The 15,654-nt window shown below is 40.5% G+C and overlaps 1 protein-coding gene across 1 annotated transcript in view; it reads left to right on the top strand.

The window, feature by feature from the left end:
* LOC106958135 (protein FAM172A-like) overlaps positions 1–15,438 on the top strand; it is a gene marked incomplete at its 5' end in the record, with an annotated part of 84,542 nt that extends 69,104 nt beyond the window's left edge. Inside the window, one exon of the mRNA XM_015049897.1 lies at positions 14,546–15,438. Coding sequence (XP_014905383.1) covers positions 14,546–14,706 — 161 coding nt within the window. The remainder of the gene's footprint in view (positions 1–14,545) is intronic.
* Positions 15,439–15,654: the final 216 nt, after the last annotated feature.

Here is a 15,654-nt window from a genome sequence, read left to right as displayed (position 1 = left end):
CAATAAAAGTAAATTTCTTCTTCTTTTTAGTCTAAGGAATGCAGACAGTCTCAAACTCGTTTTTCATCATCATCTCAAGCCTATTTATTACATAACTGGAACCACGGGTCAGTTTCGATATTGAAATTCTTGAAGAGGACATGTTAAACAGGAAATGCTCTGGAAATGTTGTTTTTTGTTTTTACAAGATAACCACCCATTGCACACCAGTAAGCAAACGCCATCCACGTCCCAGTCCAAATCAACAGACTTAACGTCATGAAGTGTGCACGGAAATTGTTGCACATTAATCCAATGACAATACTTGTGGGGTGACATTAAATATTTTACATAGTAAATGTTTGAGTTTTTGAGGAAAAATACAGACACTCTTGTTTTTGTTTTGTTTTTTTGTGTATTTCTTTTTTGCTCCTTCTCTGTAGATAGCGCGCTTGCGGAATATTTATTCATAGTATAAATTAGAATAGCATATGCAGTATTCCCAGTGATTTCACCTTTCTGGGAATTTTCATCTTTGTTCATCTAGACAAAGTGATCTGCAGATCTACCATGTTCCCTCTTTTTAACCATTTTTTCCTTTGTAATTATTTAAAAATGCAGGGTAATATTTAAAATAAGCAGAAAAAAATGCAAGATTTTGATACTGTCTGATACAGGTAATATGGTAGGGTTAGAGGTCTAAGAGTCAAATAACAGAGTGAGGGAGACACTAAAAAGCATTCAAAGAAGTGGAAAAAAGAATAAGAACTTGAACAACCTGCAGGGAAAGAAAGAAAAGAGCAGTTGGAGAGAGGGGATCCCTCTGGATGGAAGATTGTAACATCATACTGTAGGTTCTCTTATGGGACTACCAGAGACAGAGCAAACTCCATGCTGCATGCAGGGAAAGGAAGCTTTGCCAGCATGGAAAACATACAAGAGTAGAATGAGAGATGAGCACAGCAGAGAAAAAAATGCCTTTTTCCCCTGAGGTGAAGTGGGAATTTTCTGCTACCGCAAACAGCATGTAGTCAGATAACTGAGAAAGAAGAGGGAAGGAGATGGAAGAGTGTATTTTAGTAGGAAGGGAACCTTCTGACGGACAAAACTGGAGAAAATTTTAAGTGAAGGGTTTGGAGTAAATGTGCAGAAGTGTAACTTTGCATTAGGTGAAAAAAATTGTGACATGAAAGTGTAATAAAATTATGTATTTTATGAAAGGATATAAACATAAGGTTAATCTGGTGACTGCATCAGAGAAATGGTTTTGGGTTCCCCCCCCAAGGATTTTCTCATAAAATATTAAAATTTGTCCTGATGTTTTATGGTGACAGTAAATGCTCACTTTGTCATTTAATGCCAGTTTATTGGATTTGTAACCCTAGATACCATCACAGCACCTTTCACTGAGCTTAACGCTATGCTTATGCTTTTATTGTGGAGTGTAATCTTGGACAACTGTGTTATGTGTAGTAGAATGTGTGAAAGTGTGCATGTGAAGGCATCATTAAACCAAAGTAACCTAAGTGGTTGTGCGTTATAGTTCAACATTAGAGAAGCTCTGCACAAAGGTCAAAGAGGGCCACTCTGATCTCGGGAGAAACTGCTCATGGACACAGCAATAAGTACAGAAAGAAACTTTAACAGCTGTAAAATATGAGGCAGTCATCTCCATTTGCAGCATGTTTCCTTGGTTGTGTGCGTACGTTCGCTTAGATGTGTTTCTAGGATGGAGATTTTGCTTAAGGAGGGGGAACAAAAGAGGGTTAGGGAGGGATTTAATATGCTTCTTTGGCCCTTGGGGGGGTTGTACAGTTGAAAGTCGACACACGAGGCGTGCAGAATCACACCACATTGAATAACAGAGGAACTGGGGGTGGCGGGTTGAATGAGTGGGATGGGGGCGCTGCTATAAAAAGTGAAATCATATCACTTAGCAGCTGAGCGCAGATGAAGCTGTGTTTGAATTGGAAGGCATAAAATATACATTGTAAACACAGTATTCGTAGCCCATTTAAATTATGACAGAAGGTAGTTTTTATGCTTTGCTGTGCTGTTTCTTTCTCTTCCTGCAATTTTACTTTGCCACTCATCCTTACAATTTCCCTCTGTGTGTCTACAGAGCCCAAGATCTGCTAATTTTAGTATTTAAATATTTTTTCTGCTGACGGGTTTTCTCTTGGTTTGTAATTATTATTACAATGAATGTCCCCCAGTATCAACTTAACTGACTCAAATGAATGTTTTACTATTAGGCTTTTTCTTTTTTTTCAGAACTTGACCTCCCACATCTTATCCCATCATCTGTGAATGCTCCTGAAGTGAAGCAAGTCATCTTTGTCTATTTGTGATTATCCATGTATTCATTCAGAAATGACCAATTAATAGAAAATCGGCAATAAAAATAATATGCTGGTTGATCAGCGTGCAATCGGAACTGCAACCTTGAAAGAGTGAATAGATTTATTACACATAGTTTTCCTTTCACTTTGGAGACATGCTGGACCTTGTATTGGTCTTTTGTATAAAATCAGAATAAAATACATAGAATCTTGTGGTTTTGAGACTCACAGATCACTCTAGCTCAAACATCTATTTGCATGTTTTTGCTTAAGAACAGCGGATTATTGCATCTTAATTCTTTTACCTGATGTTTTACTCTTTATAATTGTACTTTCTCATTTTTGAAGATATGCTAGAATTAGTATTTCTTTAATGTCATTCTCTGCTCGTCAGCATTATGCCGTATCAGAATGCCGTATACTTGCTAAGACCAGACTGCAGGCTGTAACCTCTCTCCTCTCTGAGGAGTGAGTGTGGAAGTTCTTTCTCTTTCTGACTCACATGTTTCAATGAAAAATGCATACAGCGGAAACTAGAAGGAGCTTATCAAAAGGTTAAGTCTTCCCTGCTGTTTTCTGCGTCTCCAAATGGAGCGTATCCAACAATAGCGGCGGCAGTGGATTACTTTGTGCTTTCCTCTGTTTTTGTTTCAGTGTTTGTAGAATTGCTGTGACTCAGTGCTTTGTGTTTTTCTCCCAAAGTTGAGTTTCATGTGCACTGTGCTCCTGGCATCATTAATTAAGAAAGTTATTTGAGTGCAGTTTCATAACAAACAACATAATTCTTATATGAAGAGGATGCTTACATATAGCATTAAGGATATGTCTAACTTAACATCATGTAAATAAATCAGATTTTCCGCTTGGTGAAATTAGTTTTCCATGTCATCATTTCTGACTACAGACATACAGTGACTGGCAAAAGAATATGTTGACTGAAGGCCAAATGTTAACAGCAACTTTAAGTCTTGTCTCAGATTCTCGATTTAGGTTTGGATTTTGACTAAACAATTCGAGTACATAGATATTCTATTTCCATTAAGATATTTAACTTTGAGCTGAAATTGTGAAGAAAGAAAAAAGAGTTACATTTGCAACACGTAATATGACTGGCAGCATTTTCCCACCAGATATAAAAATGACATTTTCAGACTGCTTATCATTTGTTTAAACTTTTGATAACATAGAAATAACTAAATATTGTGTTTTCTCTCCCTGTGGTAAGCTGTATTTGTTGCACTTCCACTCGTGTATTTCAGATTGCTAAAGTTAACACACCGTCCCTTCTCAGGCCTTATGTGGATGGAGCGGTGCCTGGGAAAGTGATAGCAAGAGAAAAGAAGCTCTGGAGAGTGAGTTATCTCTTTAGATGTCATTGAGGGGACGCCTCCTTTCTCTCTCTCTTCTTCTTCTCTCTATCATTTGGCTCTTTCTTCTCTTCTCTCTGGCTCCCTGTCTCTCTTGTTCCCACTTGCTCTCTCAAATCATGCTCGCCTCCAGTGGTATTCAGACAGTCCAAGGACAAAATAGAGATATGCTGGGAGCAATGGACTGTCCGTCAGTGTGCGCTCGTGTGTGTGTGTGGGGAGGGTTGATGTTGAGTCTTTGAAGCTGTTTTCTCCTTGTCCTAACAGATTGGAGGCCCGTCCCTCTCCATTTAACCCCCTGATGCTACATCACACGCTTACACACAAACATTGCCCACTTAACAGGCAGCTGTGGACACACTTTAACAACACACAGCAAGATTTAAGATTCACCTAGAGCTTCGTGCACAGCTTGATATTGTCGAGGTCAAGCCCTTGTGTTTGAGGACTGTTACATTCACTTCATTTCATTTTTACCGACTTGTCAAGGTGACTGTAATGGCATTAAAAAGGTAATTTACATAAAGATATGTAAGATATGTGTTGATTTTTTTATTTTTTTATTTTTTTATTGTAGTCCCACATGAGCAGCACCAAGCTCAGGGTCTCTCCATTACTAAGTCATGCTGTGTGTTAATGTGGCCTTGCCTTGTCTGACTAAACCAGTTTGAAGTAGATGGCCCCTAGGTCTGTGACCCTGAATGTGCACACAAAATAAACTGCATGCATTACCTATCTGCCTCATTCTCCCCACATCGCACACATGCACACACACACACAGAAATCCAGCCTGGAGACAGACTCTCCCCCCCCACCCGACCCCCGAGAGTATGTGTGACATGGCAGCTCTGCTCCTTAAGACAAACGGGGGATATCCTCCTTGTCTTGCCCTGTCCATCACCAACCATCTCAATATCCCAAGGCATGTGCCTGGCTGCAATCCCTCCCTCATCCTGCTCCAAAAACTGAGAGATTCATCCAACACCCTTGCGCACACACACACACATAGGACACTTGGCTCCAGAGGAGTTCCCCTGACGCAGGGACACACTTCGACAGGAAGTTTAAGGAGAGGTTTGTGGCATTTTACTTCTGTCAGAACACTTCAAGTTTGACCCCCTCTTGACCAGGTGGCTTCCTTCTCCTCCATCTCTCCATAAACAACCACATCCCCGTGACTGAAGGCGTGCCGGCTTGCAAAGTGTAATAACATCAGTCATGTTTTGATGTGAGGCTGAAGGTCTACGTGAACTAGGGAGGCTTCGCAGGGAGAACAGTCTGTGTTTCCTTCTGAGCTCTCTCTGATTGCAAGGACAACAGATCTTTGTCTGGGAGGAAACTATGTTAACCTGTCACCTTGGCAGTCTTCTCCACCCGCTATTTATCCACCATGTGTCAAAACACACCCATGCACATGTGCACAAACTTTGCATGCACACAGACACTCCGAAGGAGAGCTAGCTGTGGACTGATCTTCCTGAGTGTGTGTCAGCTCTATTAGCACATTCCCAGATAGTGCTAGAGCACTCTTATCTGTGGTGACCCATTAATTACACTTTGTTCCATTAAGTGATCTATTTCAGACCTGCCCCACCCTCAACACCCTCTCTGTGCTATCTCCACCTCTGGCCTGCTCCTCCCCCCACCTGAACTCTCTATTCTCATGTGTAGTCCTTTCATCCAGCCAACACATGCACACATAGAAACACACATTATCTTCATAGATCACAACGTCAATGGAAGCGTAGCTCTGTACATGCATAGGAATAATTATGGCTGTAGGTTTTTTAGGGTTTGTTTCTAAACTTTGTACATCTAGAGATGGATTTTTTTTTTCCCTTTCTTCTTTGCAAAATTGCTTAGGCTTTTTAAGTCTTGCCAGAGACTGTGAGTTGGATTCAGGTCTTTGACTAGGCCATTCTAAGACCTGGATGTAGTTCTGAAGTTCTAAAAGGGAGTAGAATGCACTGGATTTCATTTAGGGGTATCAGATTAAATGTGGTTGAATATATATTCACACACGCTGCTCCCACACTCAAAACTGTCTACTCTTCGTCCATTGGGTCTGAATATGCCTCGTGTTTGTTACAGGTATGTGGGGCCTCTTCTGCTCCTCTCTTTTTCCGGAGCCTTTGTGGCTGATTGGTGTGAGTGAGCTTGTCCTGTAGGTGAACGTGTGTGTGTGTGTGTGTGTGTTCTAGACCTCGTTGAGTATAAGTGGACCAGGAGATGTTTATTGGAATGGGGAGTGACTGTAGCATAGAGAAGTACTGTAGTGTGTCCAATTTGGCTTGGATTTTAGTTCATGGACTCTCTGGAGAGTCTCTACATCTGTAGATAATCTGTCTCTACTCTGTCTTGTCCATCTCATGTTGATGTTCTCACTTAGAGTATGTATATGCATGCATTTAGAGCCATTCCTTGTGCATGGTTTTGTGGAGAGTTGGGTTGGTTTTTTTTTAGCAATGCTACTTTTGAGTTTTTGTCTGGCCATGAAAATAAAAGCTTTCCGTTGCCCCTCAACAGGATAAAAACGAAGCCGTGTGAGGCAAGCTTGCAGCCCATTGAGTGTTTGCCATTTAAGTATTGACCAATGGTGGTGAAGATGAAAGAAAAGGCCTGGACTGGAAAGTAGTACTACAGTGTTTACAGTGCCAAAGGATGGGCAGTAATCCTTGCAAGCCTCTTCCATAAACATACATGTTTGCCCACTATTTGTCTCAAACCTGTACTTTCTTTAGTCTAATTTTATTACCCAGATGCTTTGCTTTAAAGCAACAGTTTTATGTATATTTTTAAAACAAGAAATCTTGGACATATGTGTGAACAGTGTCTGACAGTTGCAGCACAGCACAGTGCTTCCTCTTGAACTTTTTTGCATCTCGTCACCATTCAGCCACAAGCTTCCATGTGTTTTCTTGGAGTTTGTGTGATAGACCAACTTGACAATATGTGGAAATGTTCAGCGGTTATTAATAGTTCTGTAGGGCTCTCCAGGAACAATTTTCAAATAAAGAATTTAGCAAATATTTCTGTGTTCATTACTTTCATTCAAATCACTCTGCAATGTGTGTTGTTTTTTTTTTCTCTAGAGATTTGTACTGTATCAATCTGTCTTTCCCTAAAATAACAAGAGGCAATAGCTCAACAGATATTCAGCTTTATTCTATTATTTCAATATAGATACTTTCTGTTAAACTCTTTACGCTGAACAAGCTAAGGTGGAGCCAAACTCTTTATTAAACTCCTCAAATATGTATCTCATCTTATTCACATGCATCTCAGCCACTTTCCTCCAAGCTCACTAAAGCTGCTGACATTGAGAGGTTATGTAGAGGGGAGGGGGTGTTTGGACCTTTCAATTTTTACTGGAGAGAAGAGCGTCTGACACTGGTATCAAATTGCCTGCACGGTCCTTGGACCAGGGTTATCTTGTAAATACTTCGCTCCAACTCTATAAAAGCGAGTGTCTTTTATGACAGCCAAGGCCACTCTTCCCAGTTAAAACAAAAAAGCACTCAGTCCAGTCTGAAAGTCTGGCCAGAGAGGGAAATTGGTTGAAGAGGAAACATTACGGGGTTTAACTAAATGAGGCGTAAAAAGTTCAATGCCTCGCAAAAGTTTTCACACCCTTCAAACTTTTCAAATAATTATGTTATATTGTTTATACCCTGAAACTTCAATTGGGACTTTTATGTGCCAGACCAACACAAATTATAGTATCAGACAAATGGGGTTTGCATTTCTGTTTAACACCATTTTATTCGACTCTCCCAAAAAAGAAAAAAAGAAAAAACACCAACTTGCCCAAATTGGTTTAGGTTTCAAAATAATATCCTAAGCTCTAAAGATCTCAAGGAGCACCACTCAATCCTTCTTCTAACATTTGATGTCATGACAACAATGTAAACCTATTTAGACATCGCCATCCACCTTAACTGACAGTAGAGTAACTGAGAGAGAGGCAGCCCACAAGCTGATGGTAAATTTGGAAGAGCTACGTAGGTCTGCAGCATTGTTTTTTATAAAGGCCAACAATCAGTCATTAACTCCATTGTTCTTGGCTTTATTGAAGAAACCAGTTAGCCACAAAGTATGTAGGTGACACAGTGAACATGTGGAAGACGGTGCTCTGTTCAAATGAGACCACAGCTGCTGTCTCCATGCAAAACCCTAACAGTGGTTGATCACAAGATGAGTCTTGCTAAATAGAGGGTGATCCTGGAAGGAAACCTGTCAGAGGCTGATTAGACTCTAGAGCGAGGCAGAGGTTCAGCTTCCACGACATTCAGGCGGAAAATCATGGTGTGTTTGAATCAGCCAAAGTCCAGCCATAAAACCCCCTTGAAGATCTTTGGCAAGACTTTCACAGATTTTCACAGACGCTCATGACTCACATGACTGAGCTGTCATGCAAAGGGAAACTGTCAAAATATTCAGTCCACAGATGTGCAAAGCTGATAAAGACGTAACTCCGTAATTACAGCAAAACACAATTCCAAAAAGTCCTGGTGTGTATTGGGACTGAATACATATTTTTATAATCATATATCATTTCCCTTCCACTTTACATTGTAGTTGTCGGTTTATTACATAAAATCACATTGAAATACATATAATGTTTTTTATAGAGCTACAATATATAAAAAGTTTGAGTGTAAATATATTTGCAAGGCACTGTGATGAGAGTTTTATTCTTGTCACAGTTTTTTTTTCCTCTCTAGACCATTTTATTGAAAACAAAGTAGCAGAGACTGGGTGATAATATCAACCAGTTAATGTGATATTCTCTTTCTGGTCCTTGTCTTGTTTCTCTTCTCACTCTCTCTTTTTTTTTCTTTTGCTTTGGAAATACAAAGTCCCCTGAGCAACCCCTGTAGGAAGTGATTCAGGATCCTCATTTCTGGATGTGTAATGAGTTCTGCCTTGTTTTTGTCTAACAACAACACACAGTAATAAGCAAAGCAATTAAAAGCAAGATGACAGAAACGTGAGTGGAAGTGGGGGAAGCGGGGCGGACCCCACTTACAAACAAGCATTACAAATGAATTTCAATGAAGAGGCAACAGTGGTGAAACTGGTTTAATCAAACAAGCTCTGTTTTGGGTAATTTTCTCTGGTTTGATTAAAGTAAGCAAGAAAAGTGGTTAACCTGTGATGTTATTTTCATCTTACTTTACTCATACAGATTATTTGGCAGACATATATTTGGCAAAATATGTCTGATTTTATCTGTTTTAATCTCCATTTAATGTGACTGTCCTACTCCGAGTGACAATTTAAAATTGTATTTATGGGTTCATTTGATTTCTGGCTGAAGATGCTTTGCTCCAACAGTGTGGCTGACCACCTGTCACCTGCCCGCGCTTCTCTTTGGCCTCGTCTTCTCTGGCAACGTGTCACACCATCCAGAACAAAGAGCCATATGGAGGAAAATGACATGTTTGCACATAAAGTGACAATACGCAAAAACTGGACTGCACAATGCGTAGGCGTTGCTCGGGGACGAGCATACGTCGAGGTTCGACCACACAGTGCAAACGACCATCCAATATCAGAAAGAGTCGGGATGGAAATCTGATCATCTGACAACCAGGATACAGACAACGATTCTCTCCCGGCGATGCATGCAACAGATAGTTTCCACAAGCAGAAACACTGCTAAGGTTACAAGTAGCCCAGGCGTGCTCCCACAATGCTCTGCTGTGGCCCCACATAGAGATACAGCTAAGGCTGAGGTTACATTTGATGGGAAGTTGATAAGACAATCCTCTATGTGTGTGTTGTTCTTTTTTTATCTGGTGTTTTCTTAAAAGAAAAAAAAAGGAAATGAGAAGATGAAAAATACTCGCATCAGTATTTTTGTTTATTCTACAAATACTGTCTGTCAGGAATTCTGCTTAATGATTATATCAGGGCTAATCTCCTTTTTTTCTCATTTGAGTTCATTAAATATTTAACCCAAATGTCAGTATTTTTTTAAGCACTCTTAATTGTTTAAAGAAAATCAACTCACAAAAATAAAAGTGTCATCATTTTACGTTCTGCCTCGCCTCAAAGCATCCTTAATTTGAATATGTATTTATATTATAACTGTTGCAAAGAGATATGCCCCCCTTCACATCAGTGTAATTATGAATAAAAAAGAATTTGATTCAAATAAAATAGGCCATTTGTACACAAGCAATTAACTGGTGCGGCTTTAAATAATGTAGCCCAGATGGAACCTAATTATAGTCGGCATGCTTTGATTCGCGGCTCCTGTCGGAGTATCACTCGGGGCGTCACTTTGGCTTTTCAGTCACCTAGCGTTTGTTTTGAAATTTGTGACAATCACAGCCGATTACCATTTGTAACAGCATGCAGCATTTGGTGCAGAGGGAAGAAAGCATGGCCTTCAGCTATGCACGAGTTTCCCTGTTTCCAGCTCAAAACTCACTCTGCTCCTCTCTTAGATTCCTCTGCAGCACACAAATCATCATAACTGTGTGTGTGTGTTTGGAACGAGTAACTGTGGGCATTGAGCAGACACTTGCAAGATAAACGCGTTTGTCTGCGTGTGTGTGTGTGTGTGTAAATGTGTGTAGTACTGTCGAGTCAGAGAGAGATCAAACAGCCAGTCAATTACCCAGAGAGGGCTCCAGTGGCTGTGACAGAGAGGAGGAGGCTAAACATCCAGGATCAAATGCTTCTCTCTGCTTGCCACATAATGAGCCGGCCTCACCGACTTTGGGAAAACACACTCACTCAGGATGGTCAGCCGCAGGCCGCTGGCCGGCCCGGCCATCAAAACTGCGTCTTGACCTCGGCAGAGAGAACATGCGGGTGACCTCACCACAGAGCATGTTTCTGCACCAGATATTTCCTGCCTCACAGTTAAATGTCTCCACAGAACTGTGAGTGTGTTTCATCAGTTTCAGACTAGCTGTCATTGTTGTAAAAACATTTTTTTTTTCTGCTAACCAACTCTAATTACAAGTACATTCTGATTATTATTATTATTATTATTATTATTATTATTATTATTATTATTATTAATATTATTATTATTATTATTGCTGGAGATGTTTTTTCTGTCTGTTGTTTAAATTCAGTCATCTCCTTGGTTCCTGCTTGCCCCCTCTGTTTGTTGCTTTTGTTTCATTTATTTATTTATATAGTTGTTCAAACCAAATTGCCTACCAGACCACTGAAATGCTCTTCATAGATCATTCAAATCGGATTTTAAAAAACATAAAGAGTATAACTAGAAATCTGTTACAAAACATTTATTGACATCTCTGCAAGTTATTTACCAGACTTGTAAATGTTTCATATTTCTTTCTCAGGCTGCTCTTCCAGTCTTACGGCGTTCAATCTCACTTCAACTGTCAGGAGCACAGCAAGCTAATACCCTTTGTGTTATCACTTAAACACAAGGTGTGATTTATAGTTAAGAGTACAAAAACGTTTTGCCCATTGCTTTGTATGACATTGTCTTCATTCAGTTCCACTTATTAATTTAGCTACCAACCCCATTAGATTCAATCACAATTAGAATCGTACATAAAGCTGTACTTTTATACTCTCTACTCTTTCTTAGTTGCCTGAATTTTTTTATCTGATTTGCTCAGTTTTAAAAGGCTTTTTATTAAATATAAAAACTTTATTCTATAGCAGTGTCACATTTACACATGTGTCATAAACAGTTAAGAAAATACAAATATACAATCTCTGTTTTGGAGTTATATGCCAGATAAAAAAGCTTGTAAAGTTACAAAAATGTGACTATTACATTGCAGTACATGACAAATACTCAAACAAAAAAAAAAGTCTAATCCACCTGAATATTGCTAAAGTCATAGATAAACATATGTTTGCCTGTATTTTTGACCACTCGTTTTTTACAAGGCATGCTCCATTCCCCGTTGAACTATGTTGTTTATATATTACTTTGTAATGTTTCTCTTTCTGTCCAAGCATGCGCATTGTGAATTTTGTCCTTAAGCTTTAGAAATACGAGTAGATGCAATTTATGACATTTCATATGAGAGACAATTTATGATAGAGAAGGGAGAAGACTTAATCTCAAAGCCTTCAACCCTTTAAAGGGAGGTGGAGCTTCACGTCCGAGTCATTGGAGGGGCAGCAGCTCATCTGCATATTAGCACAGAGACACCCCCATGGTGACCCTCGAATGCGGTGGAGTAGGGCGGAGAGGCTGGCTGGCGGCGTGCGGGAGGAGTGGGGGGGGTTCACCGCCAGTTCAGGGTGAACGAGCGAGCGCTGCCGCATTGATCTGCTGGAGACAAAAAAAGGAGGATACAACAGAAGTAAAAACAATAGTGAGACAAAAGCCAACAAGTGAGGGAAAACAGGAGAGGTGAAAAAAAGATCACATTGCCTCAAATTGGATATAAATGATAGATTAGAGGTGTGAGAGGGCTGTGTCTCTGGTTCCCAGGAATGGGTGTTGTGATGAGCCCTACACAGGTAGCAGAGTCGCCGAGAGAGCGGGGTTATTGACTACCATGATTGCCGAGCCAGTAAATTTGACCCTAGGCACTGACTGCCATCTGCTTGCCGTATAACTCGCAGTGCAGTCCCTTATCTCGGAGAGATCAGAACCGCTTCTCCCCACGTACGTTCTCCCACATACAGATTACACAAACACACAGCACACCTGCAGGAACTAAACCCAAATCCATTCCTAGAACCTCACAGTTGCCTCGGGTCTTACAGTCGCACACGTAAAAACACTCGCCCACGTGAACATGTGGAGTCTCCATTGATGCGTCAGAGTCGGGTTCAATCTAATAAACACAGGGTCAGAGCAGCGGTCATCAGAGGCCTGTCTATGGTGAGAGAGCCTTTAAGGTACTTCCTAATTGTATCCCTGCGGCATTTTAGTCGAGATTTTATAGCCGATTCTGTGTACACAGGAGAATGCTGGAAGGATCAAAGAGGGGAGAGAGAAGCTGCTGCAGTAATAGGGTCTGTCTATACGTACTAATTTTTTCACTCTTACAAAAAGATTCAAGATGTAAACCCTTGTTGTTTGACTGTGTTTTTAGCTGATATTTTTATGGTAGATATAAAAATCTTAAGGTTCAAACAACCTGATTTGTTATCAAATAAGTAAAAAAAAAAAAAAAATCAAATTTACAAGCCAATATGTGCTGGAATATAAATTTTCTGCCCTAAAGTTGGTTAGAACGTTTAGCATCCTCTCAAATGCCGTCCTGCTCTCCTTTTCTAGCATACATAGGGCCTTCTCATTGTGGCTGTTAAGGTCAAGTTACAGTGGTGTTGCTAACCAGCTGAGCTGTTGACCAGTGGCTGCAGTGACAATCAATTATCTATTAGCACCTGATCTTAAATAACCTTGAACAAGAACTAAAAGTATAATCTGGGTTTATCATCTATGCTCCGTTAGAATCTGTAGCAGGAATAGCTGCCACTGAGTTTACAAGCTGTCCAACTGAATATCTGGCCCATGATGCCCTTACCCGGAGAAACCCGAGGCGTGTGTACCAAATTTCAAGTTGCATGGCGACCCCCGACTTGGGAACTTGCTAACCTGGAGGAGGTCAGAAGGAAACCCAGCACGGTAGCCTCCCTTCTAGGTACTGGCAGATCATCTGATATGTTGGCTAGTTATGTCTCTCCAGCTTCTGGCTTGACTTTCCTCAATCAGCCCCTTAGAATGAATGACTACCGCTCCACTGGTTTCTCTTAGTGCGCCCATTGTGCATATCTCTGGTTTTGTTGGAAGGACCACTTTCCATCTCCTCGGACATGCGGCGCTGTTGATTATCGGGTATCCGCTTGGATAATACATTAAAGCCGTCCCACCGGACTAATGGGTCAGAGGCTGCCATTGCTCTCACGCATAAGGCCTTAGTTTTACATACTGATTGGTGGGCCTCAAAAGACCTACTGTCTAATTCCACTCTGATTGGTAGCAGTGCCTTGAAAAAGTTTTGATACCATTGAACTTCTTTACATTTTGCCACAGTGCAGGCTCACATTTCAATGTATTTTTTTTATGATTGACCACAATAAATTAGTGAGTAATTAAGAAGTAAAAGGAAAAGAAGAAATGTAGTTTTGATATATTTTTAAAACTAGAAATTTAAAAAGTACAGTGTGCTTTTGTGTTCAGCTCCCCCTTTTACTCTTAAGACCTTAAATAAAGTTCAGTGCATCCAGTTGCTTTACAATGTTGCTAAATAGAGTTAATCTGTTGGTACTTTGATCGTAGGCAGCATAAAAATACCTGATCCGTGAAGGGCTTAAAGATTTCTTTGTGAATAATTTTAAAAGTGCAGCATTATGAAGACTAAAAAACAGAGCAGACACGTCAGTCATGTTGAGATCAAAATTAGGCTCTAACACAGTATCTCAAAACCCACTCTTTTAATATTTGAAAATGGAAAGTGTGTAGCCGCACTTCAATTCATGGCCACTCACCTAAACAAACAGGTGAGGCTATGAAAATATTGATTTGTGAGGCCAATGACGGCTCTGGATGGAGCCACAGCTGAGGTGGTAGAATGACTTAAAAAAAAAAAAAGACTAAAAGGGATTTTTTTAAAGAAAACTAGTCCTTTTTGCCGTGTACCATGAACAAAGTAGAGAACACAACATACATACACAAGAAGGTGGTTTTTGGTGGTAAATAGCATGACTGGTAGTGAAAGTCAGTAGCTCTTTGATTATGCCGACTTTTATCGCTTCTGTTCTCTGAGGTTCTGATGTAGTTGTATACAGCAGAATGCAGAAGATTTGAGATTTTAAATGCGTTAGAAGCATCACAGTAAACCAATTTCTAAATACGCCCTTGTTTGTGTGTGTGTTTGTCTTTCTGTATTGCAGGCACTGAGAGGCATGAACTGACCTCCTGGATGAGTTTTGAGTCCATCTTCAGGTTCTTCAACGAAGTCCTGAAGACGAAGGAGGAAGAGGAAGCCGAAGAGAGCTCCAACGTTGTCACCACACGCAGCGGCTCTCTGAAAAACAAACACCAAGATTTATAGAAAGCGCTCAGCTTTGACTTGGACAAGCAGGACATTCTCAGCGGTGTATCAGATAGGGGGAGTGCAGAAATTTCTCCCTCCCTAATTTTTTGTTCTTCCCCCCCTCCCCCCCCCCCCACCCACCCCCCTTAACCTCCTCACCGTCCCCTCCAGCAGCATCCCGGCTTTGTGCCCACTCAGTCGCCTTGTTGTTTGAGACAAGAGTGCTGGGGGTCACCACGTATACACCACAATAACGTTTTGCATTACTTCTAGATGACTGCTACTGTCAAAGCAATATGGACCTGAGTGTTGGCGCTTCCCGTGGGCTGTAGCCCGGCTGCGGGTGCGGGCCGCAGCAGCAGAGATTAAGGCTGACAGGCGCTGTACACAATGCGCCGTGGTGCACCTCTAATTGTCCTGACATCAGCCTGAAGTGAGCTAATACCCCCCCCACCCCATCCCACCCCAACCCCGTCCCGTCTGCACTGCTCAGCCTCTTTCCCTTTCTGTGTCTCTCTTCCTGCTCTCCACTGTTTTACCCTGCAATCAGTTCAAGTGACACGTCCTAAAGTTCACCGTCATCTCAGTCCAGCTAGCGTGTTCTTTTGGGATTTTTCCAGCATTTCCTTTCTCTGCTAAAAAATTTTTAATAAGAACAAATCATCTCTAATATCTATTTCTTTAAAAAATGATGTTTTTGTGTCTATTTTTAGCTTTTAAACTTAATTTTTCTCAAACGGTCTGCCATGATTTTTTTTTTCTTCCGAATGCTACTTCTTTTAATAAGATTGTTTTTTTTTTCTTCAAGTTTAAACTGAATTTATTCTGATACAGTAATACTTCCCATAAACAATGTTTTGTAATTTAACAAAGAAGCTGGTGCTTATTTTTGCAAAAGTTTAGTTTTTCTTGTTTGTTTGTTTTTTATTCCTTTATTTTTCCTCATGTGATATCCCTAAAATTGAT

This window comes from Poecilia latipinna, unplaced genomic scaffold (assembly GCF_001443285.1).
Source record: "Poecilia latipinna isolate Pla-1442-1.1 unplaced genomic scaffold, P_latipinna-1.0 Scaffold964, whole genome shotgun sequence".
Lineage (NCBI taxonomy): Eukaryota > Metazoa > Chordata > Actinopteri > Cyprinodontiformes > Poeciliidae > Poecilia > Poecilia latipinna.
This window is presented reverse-complemented; position numbering and strand designations above follow the sequence as displayed.